This window comes from Gavialis gangeticus, unplaced genomic scaffold (genome assembly GCF_001723915.1).
Source record: "Gavialis gangeticus isolate Ggan-Ray unplaced genomic scaffold, GavGan_comp1, whole genome shotgun sequence".
NCBI lineage: Eukaryota > Metazoa > Chordata > Crocodylia > Gavialidae > Gavialis > Gavialis gangeticus.
In genome coordinates, this window is record NW_017728997.1 from 25,195,194 (window position 1) to 25,212,241 (window position 17,048).

At 47.2% G+C, this 17,048-nt stretch overlaps 1 protein-coding gene across 4 annotated transcripts in view; it reads right to left on the minus strand.

Annotated features, from left to right (window-relative positions):
- Positions 1-1,344: 1,344 nt before the first annotated feature.
- ABHD6 (abhydrolase domain containing 6) overlaps positions 1,345-17,048 on the minus strand; it is a 61,524-nt gene continuing 45,820 nt past the window's right edge. For 3 of the 4 annotated variants that reach the window (XM_019504965.1, XM_019504962.1, XM_019504964.1), the window contains exons 6-10: positions 12,933-13,065; positions 8,573-8,730; positions 6,698-6,752; positions 5,507-5,607; positions 1,345-3,433 (exon numbers count right to left, since the gene is read on the minus strand). In XM_019504965.1, coding sequence (XP_019360510.1) covers positions 3,257-3,433; positions 5,507-5,607; positions 6,698-6,752; positions 8,573-8,730; positions 12,933-13,065 — 624 coding nt within the window. In that variant the 3' untranslated portion in view covers positions 1,345-3,256. The other variant, XM_019504966.1, reaches the window with a different exon arrangement.

A 17,048-nucleotide genomic window follows, 5' to 3' on the forward strand; every position in this document is an offset into this window, starting at 1 on the left:
CTCTGCAGCTTTTCCTCAAAATTAAGCAGCAGGGACATGGAGGGATGGGCAGGAACATGGGATCCAGAATGCATCCCAACCCAGCAGCCCAAAGAAGCAAGAGCCTGGAGGAAGTTCAATGAAGGCCTCCCTAAAGAAGCTTACTGTGTGTACGTATTTGAGTATCACAATCTGATGGATCAGGGTCTTCTTTTGATGCATTTACCCAACTCCAGAAAAGTATGACCACTAGCCAAGCTCTGTCATGCCACCCCCACCTTGAGGTTGGCATAGTTAAGGAGTCAAATATCTCCTAAGGGGAGACCAAGAATTTGGGAGTGCCAGGTCCTCCACAAGTGACGTGTCCACACTTTGATATAATAAGATATTACAATCTCAATGATAGTCTATAGATCTTTGGTACCAATTGATGCCTTCTGTACTAAACACATCAACATTTTACATGGTTTAGAATCAGCCTAATCTGCCTAAATTGAAACTTGGTTTTGCCTCAAACTTTTAAGGTCAAATTTGGTTTGCATTGAAATGCCTCTGAAGAGATCAAAATTTGGCCCTATTTGCCACCACTATTTTTCAATGTTCCTAAGTAGTCATCATTTACAGCATGCAGGTCAGTGTCCATATCTTAAAAAAAAGGATTACTGGAATTAGAAAAGGCTTCAGAGAAGGGCAACAAAGATAATCAGGGCTATGGAGCAGCTGCTGTACTGGGAGAGACTGAAAAGGCCAGGACTCTTCAGTTTGGAAAGGTGGTGGCTGTCAGGGGATACAAATAGAGGTCTATAAAATCACGGAGGGTGAGGATAAAGTGAACAGGGAGCTGTTATACACCAAATCCCAGAATACTAGTACTGGGAGGAACCCACTGGAGTTCTAAATTATCAGAGCAGGATTTTTTTTCTTTTTTTTTTTTTTAACAGAGCACAGTTGACACATGTTGCTGCTACAAAAAGTTGTAGAGGCAAACAGCGCAACTGGGTTCACAAAGGGATTAGACAAATTCATGGAGGACATGTCCACTGGAGCTATTAAACAGAACAATCAAGGATGCATCATCTGACATTCCTAAACCAATGATGCTTGATTCCAGGGAAGGTATGACAGGATCACTCAAGACATGTCCCATTCATGTACTCTCCCTCTGAAGAGCCTTCTACTTGCTGCCATCAGAAACAGGCTACAGGCCTAGGTGGACCATTGGTCTGACCTGCTACGTCATTTCTCACATTATTACAATACCCACGGTTCACAGAGATTCAAAAACCAGCCAACTCCCCCATCCATCTACATTCCCCCAGCCACCACCCTCTCCACCCCAAATAAAAGTTAATGTGTACAGGGCTGTCCAAGTCATTTAAGTTTAATATTAAACTGTTTGTGTCCTGTGCATACAGCAACCTGTGGAATCCTCACAATCATGTGACAGCCAACAAATTTTTTTGCCAGCTCTCACCACATAAAATGATCAGCCACTGAGTTAATTCCTGTAGTAGAAACAATGACCAAGCAATTAATTGAACAACATACTTCTAACTTTCTAAAATAAAAAAAAGAGAGAGAGGACTCTCCTCTAAAAAGAAGAGGCAGACTAGTAGTGGGGTTCAAATATATATATACAGCTCAGACCACACTGGAAAAGTAGCTAAAAGGTGGCTTTTAGAAGTGGAAGCTTAAAACATACAGTCTACCAGAGTCTTTAGTTTAGCAAGTGCCTGCTGTTGATGCCCAAGTGCAGTGTCCATAAGGGGGCCTGAGGGTGATAGCTGTAGTGACGTTCTCCCACACTTTCACAAGACAACATGCTCATTGGCTCTCTACTAAACAGGGCCCAAGAACCAGATCCTCACCCAAGCCAAACAGCTGGACTCACTGCATAGCTTGAATGAGCACCCAGCAGTTGATTTTGAAGACACGGCAACACACACTGCATATCAAAGGGGAGGGATGAATCAATACAAAAGTCAGTCTACACACCGCAAAAAAGTGTGTCATGGGTAAGGAGACTCAACTAGTCTGGCTCTTTCATCTTGATCCATGATTTCATTTAGAGAAAAGTCACAAAGGGAAATCAGAGGTACATCGCCCAAAGGAAACGCTACTGAACTTGTACTTGTCTGCACCACATTTTAAAACGCCTTTTAAAATGAGATACAATACACCTGCTACCAACTCACATCGTACAAGTTTAGGAATTACAGGAGCCTGTACAGTACCTAGCTGTTACGATGCTTATTTCATTTCACTTAGGCCTTATACTTGTTTGCAATGACATTTACCAGTCACAGAATTCACGGAATTCATTAAGAGACTCATTATTTACATCAAAATATTCAGCAGCACAATAGAATAGAAAAGAGCTGAGATAAGAGCTCACCCTCGTGTTAACCTGAATTTGATCAGTCATGCTTCTATCTACAGGATTATTGCTTGCTTAGGCCCCAAATCTAACAATAATAAATAGGTCTGGGAGTATCTTTCCACTTGCTTTAACCATTCTGAACCTGTTCTCTGTAGTGCGGGTTGTTATATACAACAGAGGCTTAACATCAAAAGAAAAATACCCTCCACCAAAGATAGGCCAAGCTGTAGAAGTACCTCATTATTCTGGACTGTTAAGGCAGCAAAATATCTATCTATACATAGGAATTGTTCAGGGACTAAAAAATCCACCTACAATAAGTATAAACATTTTGGGTACACGGTCATTTTACTTCTGCAAATTAGGTTGTGTGTGTGTGGCTTTCATTTTCTGCATAAGTCAGAGGCTAATGAGCTACAGAAACAGCACTTTAGCAAATGCCTGGAACATTAGAATTCTCTTATAACAACTTATCATGCAATGCAATAGGTTCTAAAGAGCAGACACAGCTTAAATTGCACTCTATGAAATTTCCCCCCTTCCATACTTGTTATATATCCTAAGTGAATGTCATTAACACCTATGTTCCAAGACGTTTACCATTACATAAGTTCACAGAACATGGGCTACAGAAAAAGTTTTTGGTGCATTCCATGGCTAGAATTTTCTGATTTCAGCTCATTTTCTAATTTATGTATAAAAAAATGAAAATTGTTCTATGATCCCTTAGGTCACTGTGTGTTGAAAGCACTACAGATTTATGTATCAATGATTCTGGCTTCCTCAGGGACTTTGGCACATTCACCCCACTTTGTACAAGATCCCTGAGAACTTATCAAAGCATCAGCACTTCACAACTCAAAACAGCTTGTTCAGGTGCTCAGCTCTACATGAAGCTCAAGCAAGTTTTTTGCTGTTCTCTGTATTGTGCACCAAGGCTAAAAATTCTAAGATGAGCTTCGCAGTCTTCCTGGGCCTTTCCACTACCACCGAGTGTCCACAGTTTTCCAGAATATGCACATGACAGTCAGGAATGGAGTTCGCTAGAACATCTGCTCCAGATACATCCAGGACCTAAGCAACAGAAAAAAAAGACACCAGTAAACATTTAAAGATAGTTGAATCAAAACTTACAGACTCTTCTGGGGCCCTGCTTGGGCACCTGGCAGGTTTTACACATCCAAGTGGGATACCTGGTCACTCCAAACTGCCTTTCTTTCCCACCTCAGATTCTGAGGAATAGCTCACAAAATTATCCATGGCTTCTCCTATGTTGTTTCCACCGTCTTTACAAGCCATGCTTCATAGTGGAAATAATTCAGGCACCGCCACATAAAACTACACTGGTTACAATCCTGTTTAAGCCTTGCTGTCGCTGTCAAGGCAGCAGGCAGATAGGTATATATTACACAAAATCATACCGCTCCCCCAACCCACAGCAGTTTGTAACCACACTTCTAACATGGCTTAAAGACCAGGGGAAAAACTGTGTGCATGTACCATTCAGGGAAAGCATTCCAGGACTGACAGTAAGCGCTCAGAGAGCATTATTCTGCACCCAGCGAGAAGTGAAGCTGATCATTTCCACCACAAACCCACTCGCACTGATTCCTTACTTGAGCCCCTTCTCTGCTCTCCTCCCAGTTCCTTTGTCACTGAGTCTCTCCACCACTTTACAGGATCCACAAATCCAGAAATAGATATGACACTGGACAATATCAGCACATGCAGATATAGCCCTCTCTAACCCCTGCTGGTTGCAGATCTCATCAGCATCTCATGGCAACCCTAGGCAGAGCTCAAGCCCAGCTCCTTTCTCATCTGCTATCAGCGTGAGCTCCAAAAGCACCTTCTCCCATAGATGCTGTGGCATCTCTCCCCACAGAGGCATCTACTCCCCATCTTGCTAAGCCATCCTGGAAAGTGGCATTAGGACTGTATGAAGAACCCTGTGCAGGTGGCCAAAAGTGAGGAAGCCAGCCTGGATGAGAAGGATCCTAACCTAGATGGAAATGACTCCAATGGTAAATGCAGACTAAGGTTGGAAGGCATCAGAGCCCCAGCCCATAGAAGACCATCCGGATAGGTCCTTTCCCTAGTGACATACCAATGTCTCTCAAGCTCACCACTCACTTAATTTTAGATCCAGCCTTTAGATCCACATGGCTCCCAGTGACCCATCGGTTCTGTTCTATGTTAGTCCTCCCCCAGGATATGGCTCCCAGTTCCTTCATCCATCTGCTCAGGGCTGTTCTAAGACAGCCTTGTACCCCAAGACTATCTGGGGGCCTGCTCAGGTCTTCATTCAAGTTAGGGCAGCCTCATAATTGTGCTAGCCCAAGCCCTGCTTCTCAAGGCTCTTTACAGGATGTGAAAAGCAGAAGGCAGAGAGCACAAGGGCCCTTGGGTGGGACCAGGCCAGCAACTCCATCCTGGCATGGGAGGCCCCTAAGCAGGAGGCATTCCCTGCCACCTTTCTGTCAACAGAGCAGCTTGCTGGAGCCACGGCACAGGGAAAAGCACTACTTCCCCACAGCTCCACCCCACCCTCACCTCAGCTTTAATTCTCCTCTCTTTACCCACACACATCTCTATCTGCTTCAGCCCTCCCTATTGCTCCTTTACATCCCCCCTTGCTCTGCTCTCCATCTTGTGCCTTTCTTTCTGCCGCCCACCCATGGAACAACATCTCTCTCGTTGCCACGACAACTCCTCATTTGCCTTGAAATTCCTCTCCCAAGCCCATGTCTCTCAAGGAGCTCTCCATCCCTCACTTCAGCTGCGACTGCTCCCTCTCCACTGACAACCACACAAAGAGGATCAGAGTCTCGGTAGCCAATGCTCCATCCTGATCTGCTCTCCCTGCCATCTCCCCTTCCCTCCCATCCATCCCCTGCTACCACCCCTCAGAGACAGTACCACCTAGCTGAGCTGACTGTGCCCTAGGGCAGACGGGGACCTTGCATAGTTGCGACTGGTCTGGAAAGCACCGGGCATGTCAGGACAGCCGGGTAAATCAATCCTGAACTAACATGACATTCCCCTGCCTAGGTGCTATCTGCTGTGTGTGCTCATGCTGCATCCATGCAGTTGGGAACAGCCACAAGCCTCATGAAAGCACACAGACACTGGAGTAGGAATAAGTACCTGGTCTTGTTTTCCCCAGATGACCTGCGTTGGGGCTTTGATCTTACTCATGTTCTCGTGAAGCTTGTATATGGACTTCTCATCGACAATTTCCAGGAACACTTTTCAGCAGGAAAGAGGCATTAGTCTGACATGTGGAATTCACTCTATCCAGTGCTAAGCCATCAGCAGGCCAAATCACATTGCACCACGCTGCACTGCTCCTCCAGCAGGCTCCCTGAGAGCTCAAGGAGGGGACCTGCCCCAATAAAGGAGGACTTGGCAGGGCTGGGGGATGGAACTAAAGCAGGACAAAACCCTGCAGGGCTCACCTTGCAGTGGCTCCTTTCCGCTCTATCCAGCAGGGAGTCAGTGCTCACCCCCCTGCAGAACCACATAAAGGGCTTGCTTACAAACTTCCCCTGTATCCCTCCCTGGGAGGCCAAGGATCCTTTGGGCTCCACCATGGCAAGAATTGCCTTTGGCACCACCAGCATCAATTAAAGCTGACTGATGATTAAAAATACCTTAAAATAGGCAGGGGAAGATGTGTCCACACCAGCCAAGGTGAAGGGAGCTGCTATCCCAAGCCTGGGAGATGCAACACAGCCCCTGTGGCTTCCTCTCATTCTCTTGCCCACTCCACCACCCCTCCTCTCCACCCTTTATTTCATCCCCCAGGGGAATAACAATGGCTCATGAATGTGAGGGCAGTGGGAGCAATCCAAAAAGAGGAGCCAGGGCTTGGGAAAGCTTGGTCCCACGGAGCTTGGAAAAAGCTTTGGCAGGACTGTTCTGGAATTACTGCTTGCTTAACAGAAGAGGCCCAGGGCTGCAGCTGAAGGGGTGACCTCTGGGACATGCATTGCTCACTGGAGTTGGCCCTGCCAGCTCACATGTCTGCAGAAGAGGGACTGGGGCACAGAAGAGCATCTGGAGTCACCATTCAGAGAGCCACAGGGCAGGGAGGAGCAAATGTGCCCTATGTTCCCTCTCAGCACTGCCCCAGCCTTTCCACCTGTGGCAGAGATCCCCACCCTGTGAAGTATCCTCTGCAGGGAAGCCCTGGTGGCAAAGTAACTAAGCCCCCATTGTGCAGGGCAGCAGAGGAGGCTGGATCTGAACCCAGACTGAGCCCTCTGGATGCCAGTCACAGACACACGCCCAAGACAGCTTGTGGCTTGCACTCAGGGGCAGACCTCTTCCACTTACATTTGCGGTAGAATTCATTGTGGGGGATGCGGACGTCAACGAGGCCCTGCAGGATCTGTAAGGAAACAGAAGCACATCAGGGCAGGTGATAGGACGCACCGCATGCATCCAGCGTAGGGCCAGGCTGGGGAGACAGCATAGGGAGCAGTCTCCAAGGACAAAGGATGGGTCTGCAGGGATGGCTCATCCCCAGCACGTGAATGCTGCTCCCTCCAGTCCTCCTGCCCATTACATAACGTGAGGTTTTGTGATACATTTCCAGGCTGTTGCAGTAATAAAGAAATGAGGCTGCCTCATGCTGCTGCAGAGTAAGACAACAGCAAATGAGTTGTACAAGCTCTAACCCCTTGTAAAGGGGCTGCTGGTCCACAGGACAAAGCACCTTTTTATGCTGGAAAATCAAAATGTTCCATCAAGCCAGATGGGTGCTCTGAGCAGGCTGCCTTCACTGTTATTGCTAATATAACATTTGCCCTTGGTGTTACTTTACATTTTCTCTTAGCTGATAATCTACTCATTCCAGACTTCCTAAGGAAAATCAGCGTAATGGCGAACCTATTGCCAAGTTCCTCTATCTTCACAATGGAGCAATTAACATTTCCTTTACACTTGGCTAAAAAATGAGCAAACAAGCAATCCTCTTCCATGCTAGATAAAACCTGTTGCGTTTATTTAGCATTTCCTGCTATCTATCTCTGCTGAAAGGACCCAGAGACTTCCCACCCAACTGCCAGAGAATTTCAAAGTCTTCAGCATGGAAATATCAGGTTGGTCATGCTGGAAAAAAAGACTGGGAAAGCCAAGATTAAAGGGAAAGTGCAAGTGCAAGAATTACTGGGTGAAGTACTCTGCTCTGCATTATAGGAGTGGTCAGACTAGACGATCATAGAGGTCCCTTCTAACTTTACACTCCAGGGACATTAGCAACTGTAGAAAAATATTCCCCTCCTATCCACCATTCTTGCTGCTAAGAGGAATAACTCTGCCAAGGATGGAACCACTGCAAAGGCAAGAGAGAACCTAGGCCCAGCTTCAGGAACACCCAAGTCATTCCACCAGCAAGAGCTTCTGCAAAAAGTTACTTATAAAATAGGTTTTATTTCTATACCGAAACCTCCCAATGTTTCTATGAAGTGAAAAAGGGAAGCGACATTTAATATTCGTAAAAACCATTATCAAAATGCCAGGCAAGTCAAAACGAATGAGCCGGCTTCCATTACTGCTCTTCCCAATTCAATAAAATGAAATTAGTCATAAATAATGAGCCCCTTTGTCCTAGAGATTCCATTTCATAGGTGCTCAAAATGCAGAGGAACAGATATAACGGTGAAGCCTTCTAAAATTAATTCAGAATACAAGGGGAGGTTGGGCTGTGTCAGAAGTCTCACCTTGACCAACCCCACCTTGTTAGGCTTTTGGTTTCTTGCCTGGAGCATGACGACCAAATGTCACAGGTTCTCTTGCAGCATACACTCCGAGGTATACTTTGTCTAGGGTCATACAAGAAGGTACCAAAGCTCGTCTTATTTAGACAGAACTGCAGCACTGAGTTTGAACCAACATAAAACCAGATTTCTTGCCTTCAAGGATAGTTTCAGACTCTGTTTGAGGGGACCAGCATGGTCCCCACCTGGTCAAGGTTCTCTCTTCCATCCTCTAAAAGTAGTCATCCTATGCAGAGAATTACAAAAGCCAGGCTGCAGCTCACAACACGGGCTTCTCAGTTCCATCACCAGTGACACCACAGTTGAGTTTAAAATCCTGTTGTTCTGGGGGAAAAAAAGAAATTTCTCTCTGAATGTGTTTTCTGGCTCATGCCCCCTCCTGGCCAAGCCTGTAGTGATTGAAGGAGGTTAATAGGAGAGGATTTCTTACTTGTTGGGGTACTTTAAAGCGAACATAAGAACAAAGTTTGAGCATCTCAGCCATTTCTTCAGGGGTTGATGGAATTAAAGGAATCCTGTCAATGTGCTCCGACTCTTTCAGCTCCCGCAAAAACTTGCGGAATTTGTTATCCGTTGGATATGGCAGACCTGAGTAAAAGGAACAAGACACACACCCATGTGTTAAAATTCAGAAGCAATAACAGCACAATGCAGTCTAAAGTAATAGCACTCATGTTTGTGTCTAGAGGACACTACATAAAGGACTCTACATAAAGCCTCTCAACCTCATCACAATGCACAAATGCACCTTATTGCCAGGATTCTGGAGGAAGATGCAACTTCCTACAAAGTCCCATGATGCTTAAGATGAAACAGTACAAAGCAGTGTTAACGAAGCTCCTGTTCTGCCATGCCACCTCCTTGTTAGACCTGTACCACAGAAGCCCCTCACAAGTACAGCCTATCAGCTTTGCCAAATTGCCTGAGAAGTGAACAAGTGGGAACTGAAACCAGACAACCTCTGTAATTTGACAATTAAACCGAGGTTCTGCTCTCCATCTTTTGGGCAGACTTTGAGATGTTCCCTTCTCTAACTTTGTAGACCTTTTTTCCATAATAAGGTCCCTGTCAAAAGAACCACAGTGTTCATGTGATGGGCACTGTCTCTTCCACAAGCCCCCCAGGTTACCTCCTTTTATACAAAGTGAATCCCATACCCAGTTTCATCCATGAAGTTAGAACCATGGTGATGGCAATGCAGGGACAATATTCCTGAAAAGTAGGGGAAAACTCCCTTACCAATGTCAAAGGTTAATGTCTATGGCCTAACCCCCGGAACACTTTTTTTTTAAAATCAAAAAAGAAAATAAAGTCCCCACTTATAATATTTACCAAATAATTTCCCAGTTCTCCCTGCTCACCACTGCTTCCGGGTGCCAAATACCTCCCAAAGACTAGGGAGAGAAATTGTCAACTTAGTCAAACCCAAGAGCCTTTGATGCACTAAAGATACATTCCATGGGAGAAGACAAAAACAGCAGCAGGAAAGCCTATGTATTCAGTTGAGGGCATGGAAGGAGAAAAGGGGAGCAAGGACCTGTGAGGTATAGGGAAGGTCAAGATAGACATTGTTAAATACTTTAGGTATGTCATGCACAGAAACCTGATAGGTGGAACAGCTATGCCACACACAGCGAGCAGCTGGAATGCCTGATCACAGGCAGGGAGGCTGTTTGCATTTTGCCTTCTGTTTTTTAATTCTTTTTTTTTTTTTTAAATAGTTCAAATTGCAGCAACATCCAGAACCTCTCCTAATGATGCTGCAGCCACAGCAGCCTATATCCCAAAATGAAATGTCAGACAGGGCATATCTAAAGCACCCAGACTCTTGCTTACTATCCATATCTTTTGTGGTGATAGGCATCTAAACAAAAAAAGCAACAAAAAAACAGCACCAAGCTTTGCATAGAAAATGCAGAATCAATGGCATGAAATGTTCTTTTGGAAGGTGAGAAGTCAGGATTTAAACGTTTTTTTGCATATGCTTGCAACCAGCTCTACATCAGACCTCTTCAGTATAATCAACAAGTCACATATTGGGGAAATATCGGATGATTTAGCCAGAACCTCTCCTATATCAGATGCCCAACGCACAGACTTATTTCCATTCCTTTCTTTCTCCAGAGCAGACAGGTGGCAACCAGGTAGCATTCCTCTTTGCCTCAATATTTTTTTTTTTTGTCTAGAATCTTAACTTTATTGGCTGGGAAAGGGATGCAGCAGTTGTTATGCCGAGTACATAACAAAGCTCCCGCTGCACAGACTCACGCCCATTTGCAGCATTTAAAATCTAGGCTTATACTGAACATTTTGGCCAGCCACCAGGATAGGAAATGGAGGTGGCAAAACACAATGTTCTATATACACCAGGTATTTCATACATTGCACTTATTAAGGTTTTTTAATGTCATGATCTCCAAACAGATGGAGCTGAGGAGTGGTCTTTGTAACACACCTGGGCAGAATCAACGAACAATCTTACCCTCTAGGCATTCAGAAGGCACAGGAACTGGTTCTCATCCTCACTGATGCTGCCCTACACCACTCTGGGCTTGTAAGGCTGTTCTCAAGCAGTGGAAGTAGACTCTATGCCTGCTTTGAGGCACTTTTACACTACCAGAGAGGTGCAGAGAGGTCTTAGCCTAAGTGAAAACCAGATCAGAAGGGATGGGACAACCCAACTGAATTCCCTTGTACGTTTTCAACAGAAGTTTCTTGTCAAGTCACTTCAGATTAGGGTGACTATATGTCCTGGTCTGGCCGGGGCAGTCCTGGATTTCGGAGGTTGTGAAAATTAAAATGAGCACCCTAGGCGCGGAGGCAGAAGAGCAGGAGCTATGAAATAGGAGCTCTGGCAGGCAGCAAAACTGCCCTAAAATAGTGGTTAGCTTGATCAGTGGAATGACAGTTAATACTAACTGTTACTGCACAGGAGGCTGTTAACACCTATGATTTCAGAGACACTAGGGCTGGAAGGGACCTTGGAAGATCATCGAGTCCAGCCCCCAAAGTAAAGCACACTGGGTCACTAACAGGCCAGTGACTCCCTACAGCAGCAGAAGAGACAGGGTCCTGGATTTCACATTGTCCCATATGGTCACCCTACTTCAGATCCTCCCTTGACCTTCCACTTTCCTTCATCTCAGCTGCTCCTGTGCAAGCCATATGGCTCTGAGAGGCTCTCATTTAGAGCAGAGAAGCTGGGTTAGACTCTCCTGAGGTGCCCAACAATTAATATTGGCCTGTTGGCAGTAAGTGTCACCTTCAGACTCTGCCACAATCCATGATGAATTTTAAGTCAATGCTGTTAAGAGAGGTCTCAGCCTTTTGTGACATGATGAAGATAAAAGCAAAAGGGCACATTTAAGGATATATTGGTTGCATACTCATTCCCAAAATAGGCAAAGATTCCCTGGGGAATTTTACCAGACAAACTCATTCTGATTACAGTGGTAATCCTAAAACTAAGCCCTGTGCAAGTTTTGAAGATGGAAGGGGCACACTTGAGGTGTTAGTTACTTCCAAATATGTACAGCAGCTCCCCAGAACAGCTGCAACTTGCTGATCTGTAAAAGCCAGTGATAATCTAGAGTGGTCTTTCCTGGAACTGTAGATCCTCCTTCACTTTTCTAGTCCCTTCTCCTATCTGCCCTGCCTCCCTTACAATGGAAGGCAAAGCTACTCTGCCTGGAGATGGTTTCTCAGAAAACCCCACCTTGGCATAACACAAGCTCCAAGGTTGTATAAAGTAAGGATACTGCCATCTCTTCTCTTCCTCTGCAGGAGTCACCTTCTTTACTTTCCTCATCCAGAACATCCATTGCAAATGCTCCATTTTCACAACAGTTCACCACTCAAGGACAAAATCCACAACTGAGTTTCTTTAGAAACAGAGACGGCATTTTTTCAGCTAACACTGAGCAGCACAAGCACAAAGGAATGCATTGTTCTGTACACGTCAGTAACAAGTTAACTAAAAAAAAATAAAACCACCTTGAAACTGAGGCCAAATGTGGAAAAGTTCCACCCTGCAGGGAGCTTAGCAGAGAAAGCCACAAAAAGGGCTGCTTAGGATGGAGACTAGAATGTAGCCTTTGCCGGGTTTATGTCATGGTCTATATAACCAAGTGCTCTGTGTTTCAGGAGCTCATGTACTTTCAAGCAGATCTGCTAACTACTGTGATGGAATATCTAAACTGGGTTCTACAGTCTTAGCATATCATCTCCTAGGGCATTTATACACCTGCACCAGGAGTGGGGGAGGGGTGCACTTTAATTAGAGCAGCTCTGAGAGTTGTTCTAATTAAAGTGCCCGGAGCATCTCATGTATCAGTGTTGAATGAGGTTTAGTTAAAGCGCCTCCACTGCCATTTTTCAGCATGGGGATGCTAATACCCAAGACACTGGAGTCTGCTGGAGTGTGGTAATTACCATGCTCCAGCAGACTTGATTAATCAAATCTGCTCCAACACACTGTAATTACAATGCGTTAGAGCAGCCTTGCTGCATGTGTATAAATGCCCCAAGTGCCAAATACACAACAGCAACTGCATCACATTTAGCACCACCTTCAGGTTCCCTCAGTCACTAGCAACGCGTAGGGAGTGCACGCGGATGCATGTGTACCCCCTGAGATCAGCCATGCACCTCCTGAAGCAACAGCTGGCAATCAGCTGCTGGGGGATCCCTCCCCCATTGGTGATCTGGTGCCCCCCCAGACTCAGGAGGCACCAGTCACCCATGCCCTCAGTTAATTCTCACCAACACTTGGACTTTGGTACGCTACTCACCTGCAGGGCACACAAGAGACAGGCTGCAAACCTCTGCGGGGTATTGAGCAGCATAAACTCCTGCAACATTTCCACCCATTGAAGTGCCAACCAGGTGAAAGGGTTTTCTATTCAGCTTGATGCACTCAACAAACTGAAAGGGAAACCAGGTGTTATTAGGCCAAAGGAAACAACTGCACAGAATTAGTCACTGGAGAAAAGTAAATTAAAAGCATTCAAACACTACAGCAGATTATCCATCGGGGAGGGAAAATCCCCTATGGCCAAGGGATCCACAGAAACTCAGGATGCTTGTGTGTCCCTTTGGAGCCGGAAGGAACACAATGCTTGTAAAAAGTATGTGGTACAAAGACTTGCACGTGATTCATAAGGTAAACTCAGAAATTTCCAACAAGAATCTGTACCGTCAAAACCACTCTGATTTGTGGTCTTTCTGAGTCCTTGGTAACAGAAGAATTGCTTTATTATTTTTCTGCAGACAACAAATGAGCAAAAGCTAAAAACTGGCATTGTCCCCAGCTGCCTTGAGCCTAAAAGGGTTGGCCACCACTGCTCTAGGCTGTTCGTCACAGGTCTTCATGACTTTTTAGCAGCACCTGACCTCTGCCAAGGTGGGCAATTAATGGCACGTATAGAAATGGCTCTTTGGATGACGATGTCTACCAGTGGGAACTCCACACATTATCACTGTTTTACAGTGCTTGAAAGACCAGCCAAGACACAGGTCCCTGCCCTAGGGAAGTTTACAAACCCAGCAGTCACCAATCAAGCATCAGGTGCTAACTTCAACTCACTACAAACCCTGGCTACATTTGATCTGCTAACATTTACAGCATCTGTAGGAAGTTACTAATCCTGTGTAGCTCCTTTACTCATTTAAGAGGACATGAAACTCTCTCTAAATATAACCTGCAGGATGATCTACAGATGATGACAAAATCATACTGTTTCACTCCTCCCACCTTCAGCTAGGTCTTGTTCCTGCTCCCTCCTCTGTTCCTGTTCCACTTATGTTGATTATCTCAATAAGGTAGGAGGGTGTGAGGGGAACAGGGGGATGGGGAGCAGTCTTCTAGAAACAAAACAGTACCCTACCTGCTGTGATTTCTACTGCACCTTTAGCAACTGACTCTCCATTTTAAGAGCTCTGCCTGAGAGCTCGAGAGAGACGTGATGTTCCTACACCCAGCAGTCGCTGTTCTGTATATGCGGATATGATGGCCCCTCCACACTGCTCTAGCAAGGTAAAGTGGCCTCAGCATAAATATGTACAAAGGCTGGAATACATTATACACTAAAGTCAAACAAGACAAGGCATAACTGTCATAGGTGAGGCACATAGGAAAGCTGATCTGGCTATGATGCCAAAGGAAATGGGCAGAACAGACTGGCAGTTTTGGCTGAGATGGAAAGTCAGCCCTATTTCAGCTGCATTCTCATCTGCTAGTGGGGTGTGACACCAAGAGGAGGCCAGGGTAATAGGTGGTGATCCTACTACCCTGTCAATTTTCACTGCTGGCAGTCAAAACAGGTTGCAGGGCTGAGATAAAGTGATCACTTTAGTGCAGGTGGGGAAACTGTCACTGCTTCCCGCATGTATGTGCATTGGAGTGCTTCCCCTCAGTCCTGCCCTCTCCCAGCCCTGAGTGATGCCTTTTTGCTCCACTCAGCCATTGCACTGAAAGGAAAGCTTTCCTTTTTCACCATCCATAGTGCAAAGCACAAGAACTCTGCTATCATCTTCAGCTCCTGTGAGCTACAGGGCATTACAACGGTGCTGGCTCCTGAAGCACCAAGTTCTGACTGTAATTTGTACATAGAATTTTATAAAGTTTTCAGCTAGGCCAGGGGCAGGCAAAGTCTGGCCTGCAAGCCAGATCAGGCCCACGGCAGACTCCATTTCCCAGCAGCCCCTGCCTGTGTCACTGTGGCCAGTTTCCATGGAGTTCCCAGCAGTGGCAGGGCCAAGACAGCGCAGGGCCAGCAGTGCTAGCAGGGCATGCAGCTGGGTAGGGAGCTGCTCCAGGGTTGGGATCTTGCAGTTGACAGTGTGATCACGAACTGGGACAAAGCTGCAATCTGCTGCCCAAATGCCCCACGCAGGGGCATGCAGGCAGCGGATTGTAGCTCCAGACCACACTGTCACTGTGCAACATCCTAGCCCCACCCTCGAAGGGCACACAAGAGCCTCCCAGTACTGCTGGGACTGGTATCCATGGAAACCCTGGTCCTGTGCTGTCATGGCTTCATCTCTGTTAGGGTCTCCATGGAAACCTGCTGCAAGGATGCAGGCAGGGGCTGGTAGGAAATGGGAGTCCGGTCACCAGCCGGATCCACCATTTTGCCCACCCCTGGGTTAGGCACTCAGTACTTGAAGGAACTGAAGATTATTTTTTAAAAAGCCTCAATCAGGAAGTTCCTTCTGCAGGGTGGCTTGAGCTTGGCATGTTTTATATAATATATAATGCACAAAATTTGAAAGGCAACAGTAGCCTAGCCAGGACAGAGCCGAGCTCGTAGCCTGGGACAGGGGAGCAGTAATCTGCACTTGCCAGGATGATTTCCATTGGAAATGAAAGGAAGGAAGCAACTGTAGCTTCCCTGGAATAGCCTGAAGTGTTACACCTACCTACTAGAGAGGTGCACCGATACATCGGTCTGATACCGGATCATACCAATATAAAGAAAATTAGTTGCATCGGAAAATCAGCTCAATGCATCTGATAATTTGGGCGATATATGCCTCTGCACATGCACAGCCACAGCACAGCACAGCACATAGGCAGCAAGGAGCAGAGCCCAGCAGCCTGGGGGGTGCTTGCAGCTGGTAAGTCTGCTGTGGTGGAAGGGGAGGGGCATGGGGGGGGCAGATCAATGCGCCTGAGGTGAGGGAGGGAGGAGACAGGGGGAGGTGTTGCCCAGCCAGGGTGGGGCGGGGCACAGGACTGAGCCATGGCTTGTCTGAGGGCATGGCTCCCACCCTGCTTGCACCACAGGAGGGCATGGGGTTGGGGTGTGGGAGTTCCCCTGGATCTGTGCAGGGCAGGGCAGGCGGGCTGGAGCCAGGGCTGTGCCAGGCTCTTCTTGGCAGGGGCTGGGCTCACGGCAGGTGGCAGCAGTGCTGGGGGGGGCTACAGCAAAATTTGGGGTGGCTGCAGCCCTATAGTCCCCTCCCAGAGCTGCTGCAACTGCCTGCCTGGCACAGCCCTGGCTCAACACTCCACTTCAACCCACCTGCTGGGAAAAGCCAGGGCTGTGCCGGGCAGGCGATGTGGGCTCTGGGAGGGGGGGCTATGGGGAGGCTACAGCGAAATTTGGGGCAACTCCAGCCCCCTCTGTAGCCCCCCTCCCAGAGGTGCCTCCACCTACCCCAAGCCCAGCCCCACGCCAAGAAGAGCCTGGTGCAGCCTTGGCTGCAGCCCACCCGCCTGCCTCGCCCCACGCAGATCCAAGGGCACACACAGCTCCCTGCCCCCATGCCCTCACAGGGTACAAGCAGCTGTGACAGCCGCCCCCTCCCTCCCACTCCCCGACAAGCCGTGGCTCAGTCCTCCATCGTACTCCACCCCAGCTGGGCAGCACCTGCCCCTGCGCCTTCCCTCCCTCACCACAGGAGGCACTGATCCGCCCCTGCCACACCCCTTCCCTCCCCTTCCACCACAACACACTTACCAGCTGCACACAGCTGTATCAGAAATTGGATCGGTATCAGCCACTATGTCTCCTTAAAAATCAGCTACTGGTATCAGCCTCCAAAATCTCTACCGGTGTGTGGCAGAAGGCCACCTCTGTTTCTCCCCAAAAACTCTGCTCTGTGACAATTTGATTAAGATGGGCCCTGCAGAGGATACACACCTTGCCCTATCTCTTTAGGTAACCTGAGCTGGATACATTCCTGAGGGAGGGGGGAAACCTGCTCCCTCTGCCTATGTGTCTGGCATCACAGACTAAGGGGGGACCTGGTGACTGTCTATAGACTCACTAGGGGGGACCAGAAGGGTTTGGGGGAGACGCTGTTTCCCCTAGCGCCCGCTGGCATAACAAGGAGTAATGGGCACAAGCTGATGGAGAGGAAGTATAGATTGGACATCCGCAAAAACTACTTCACAGTTAGGG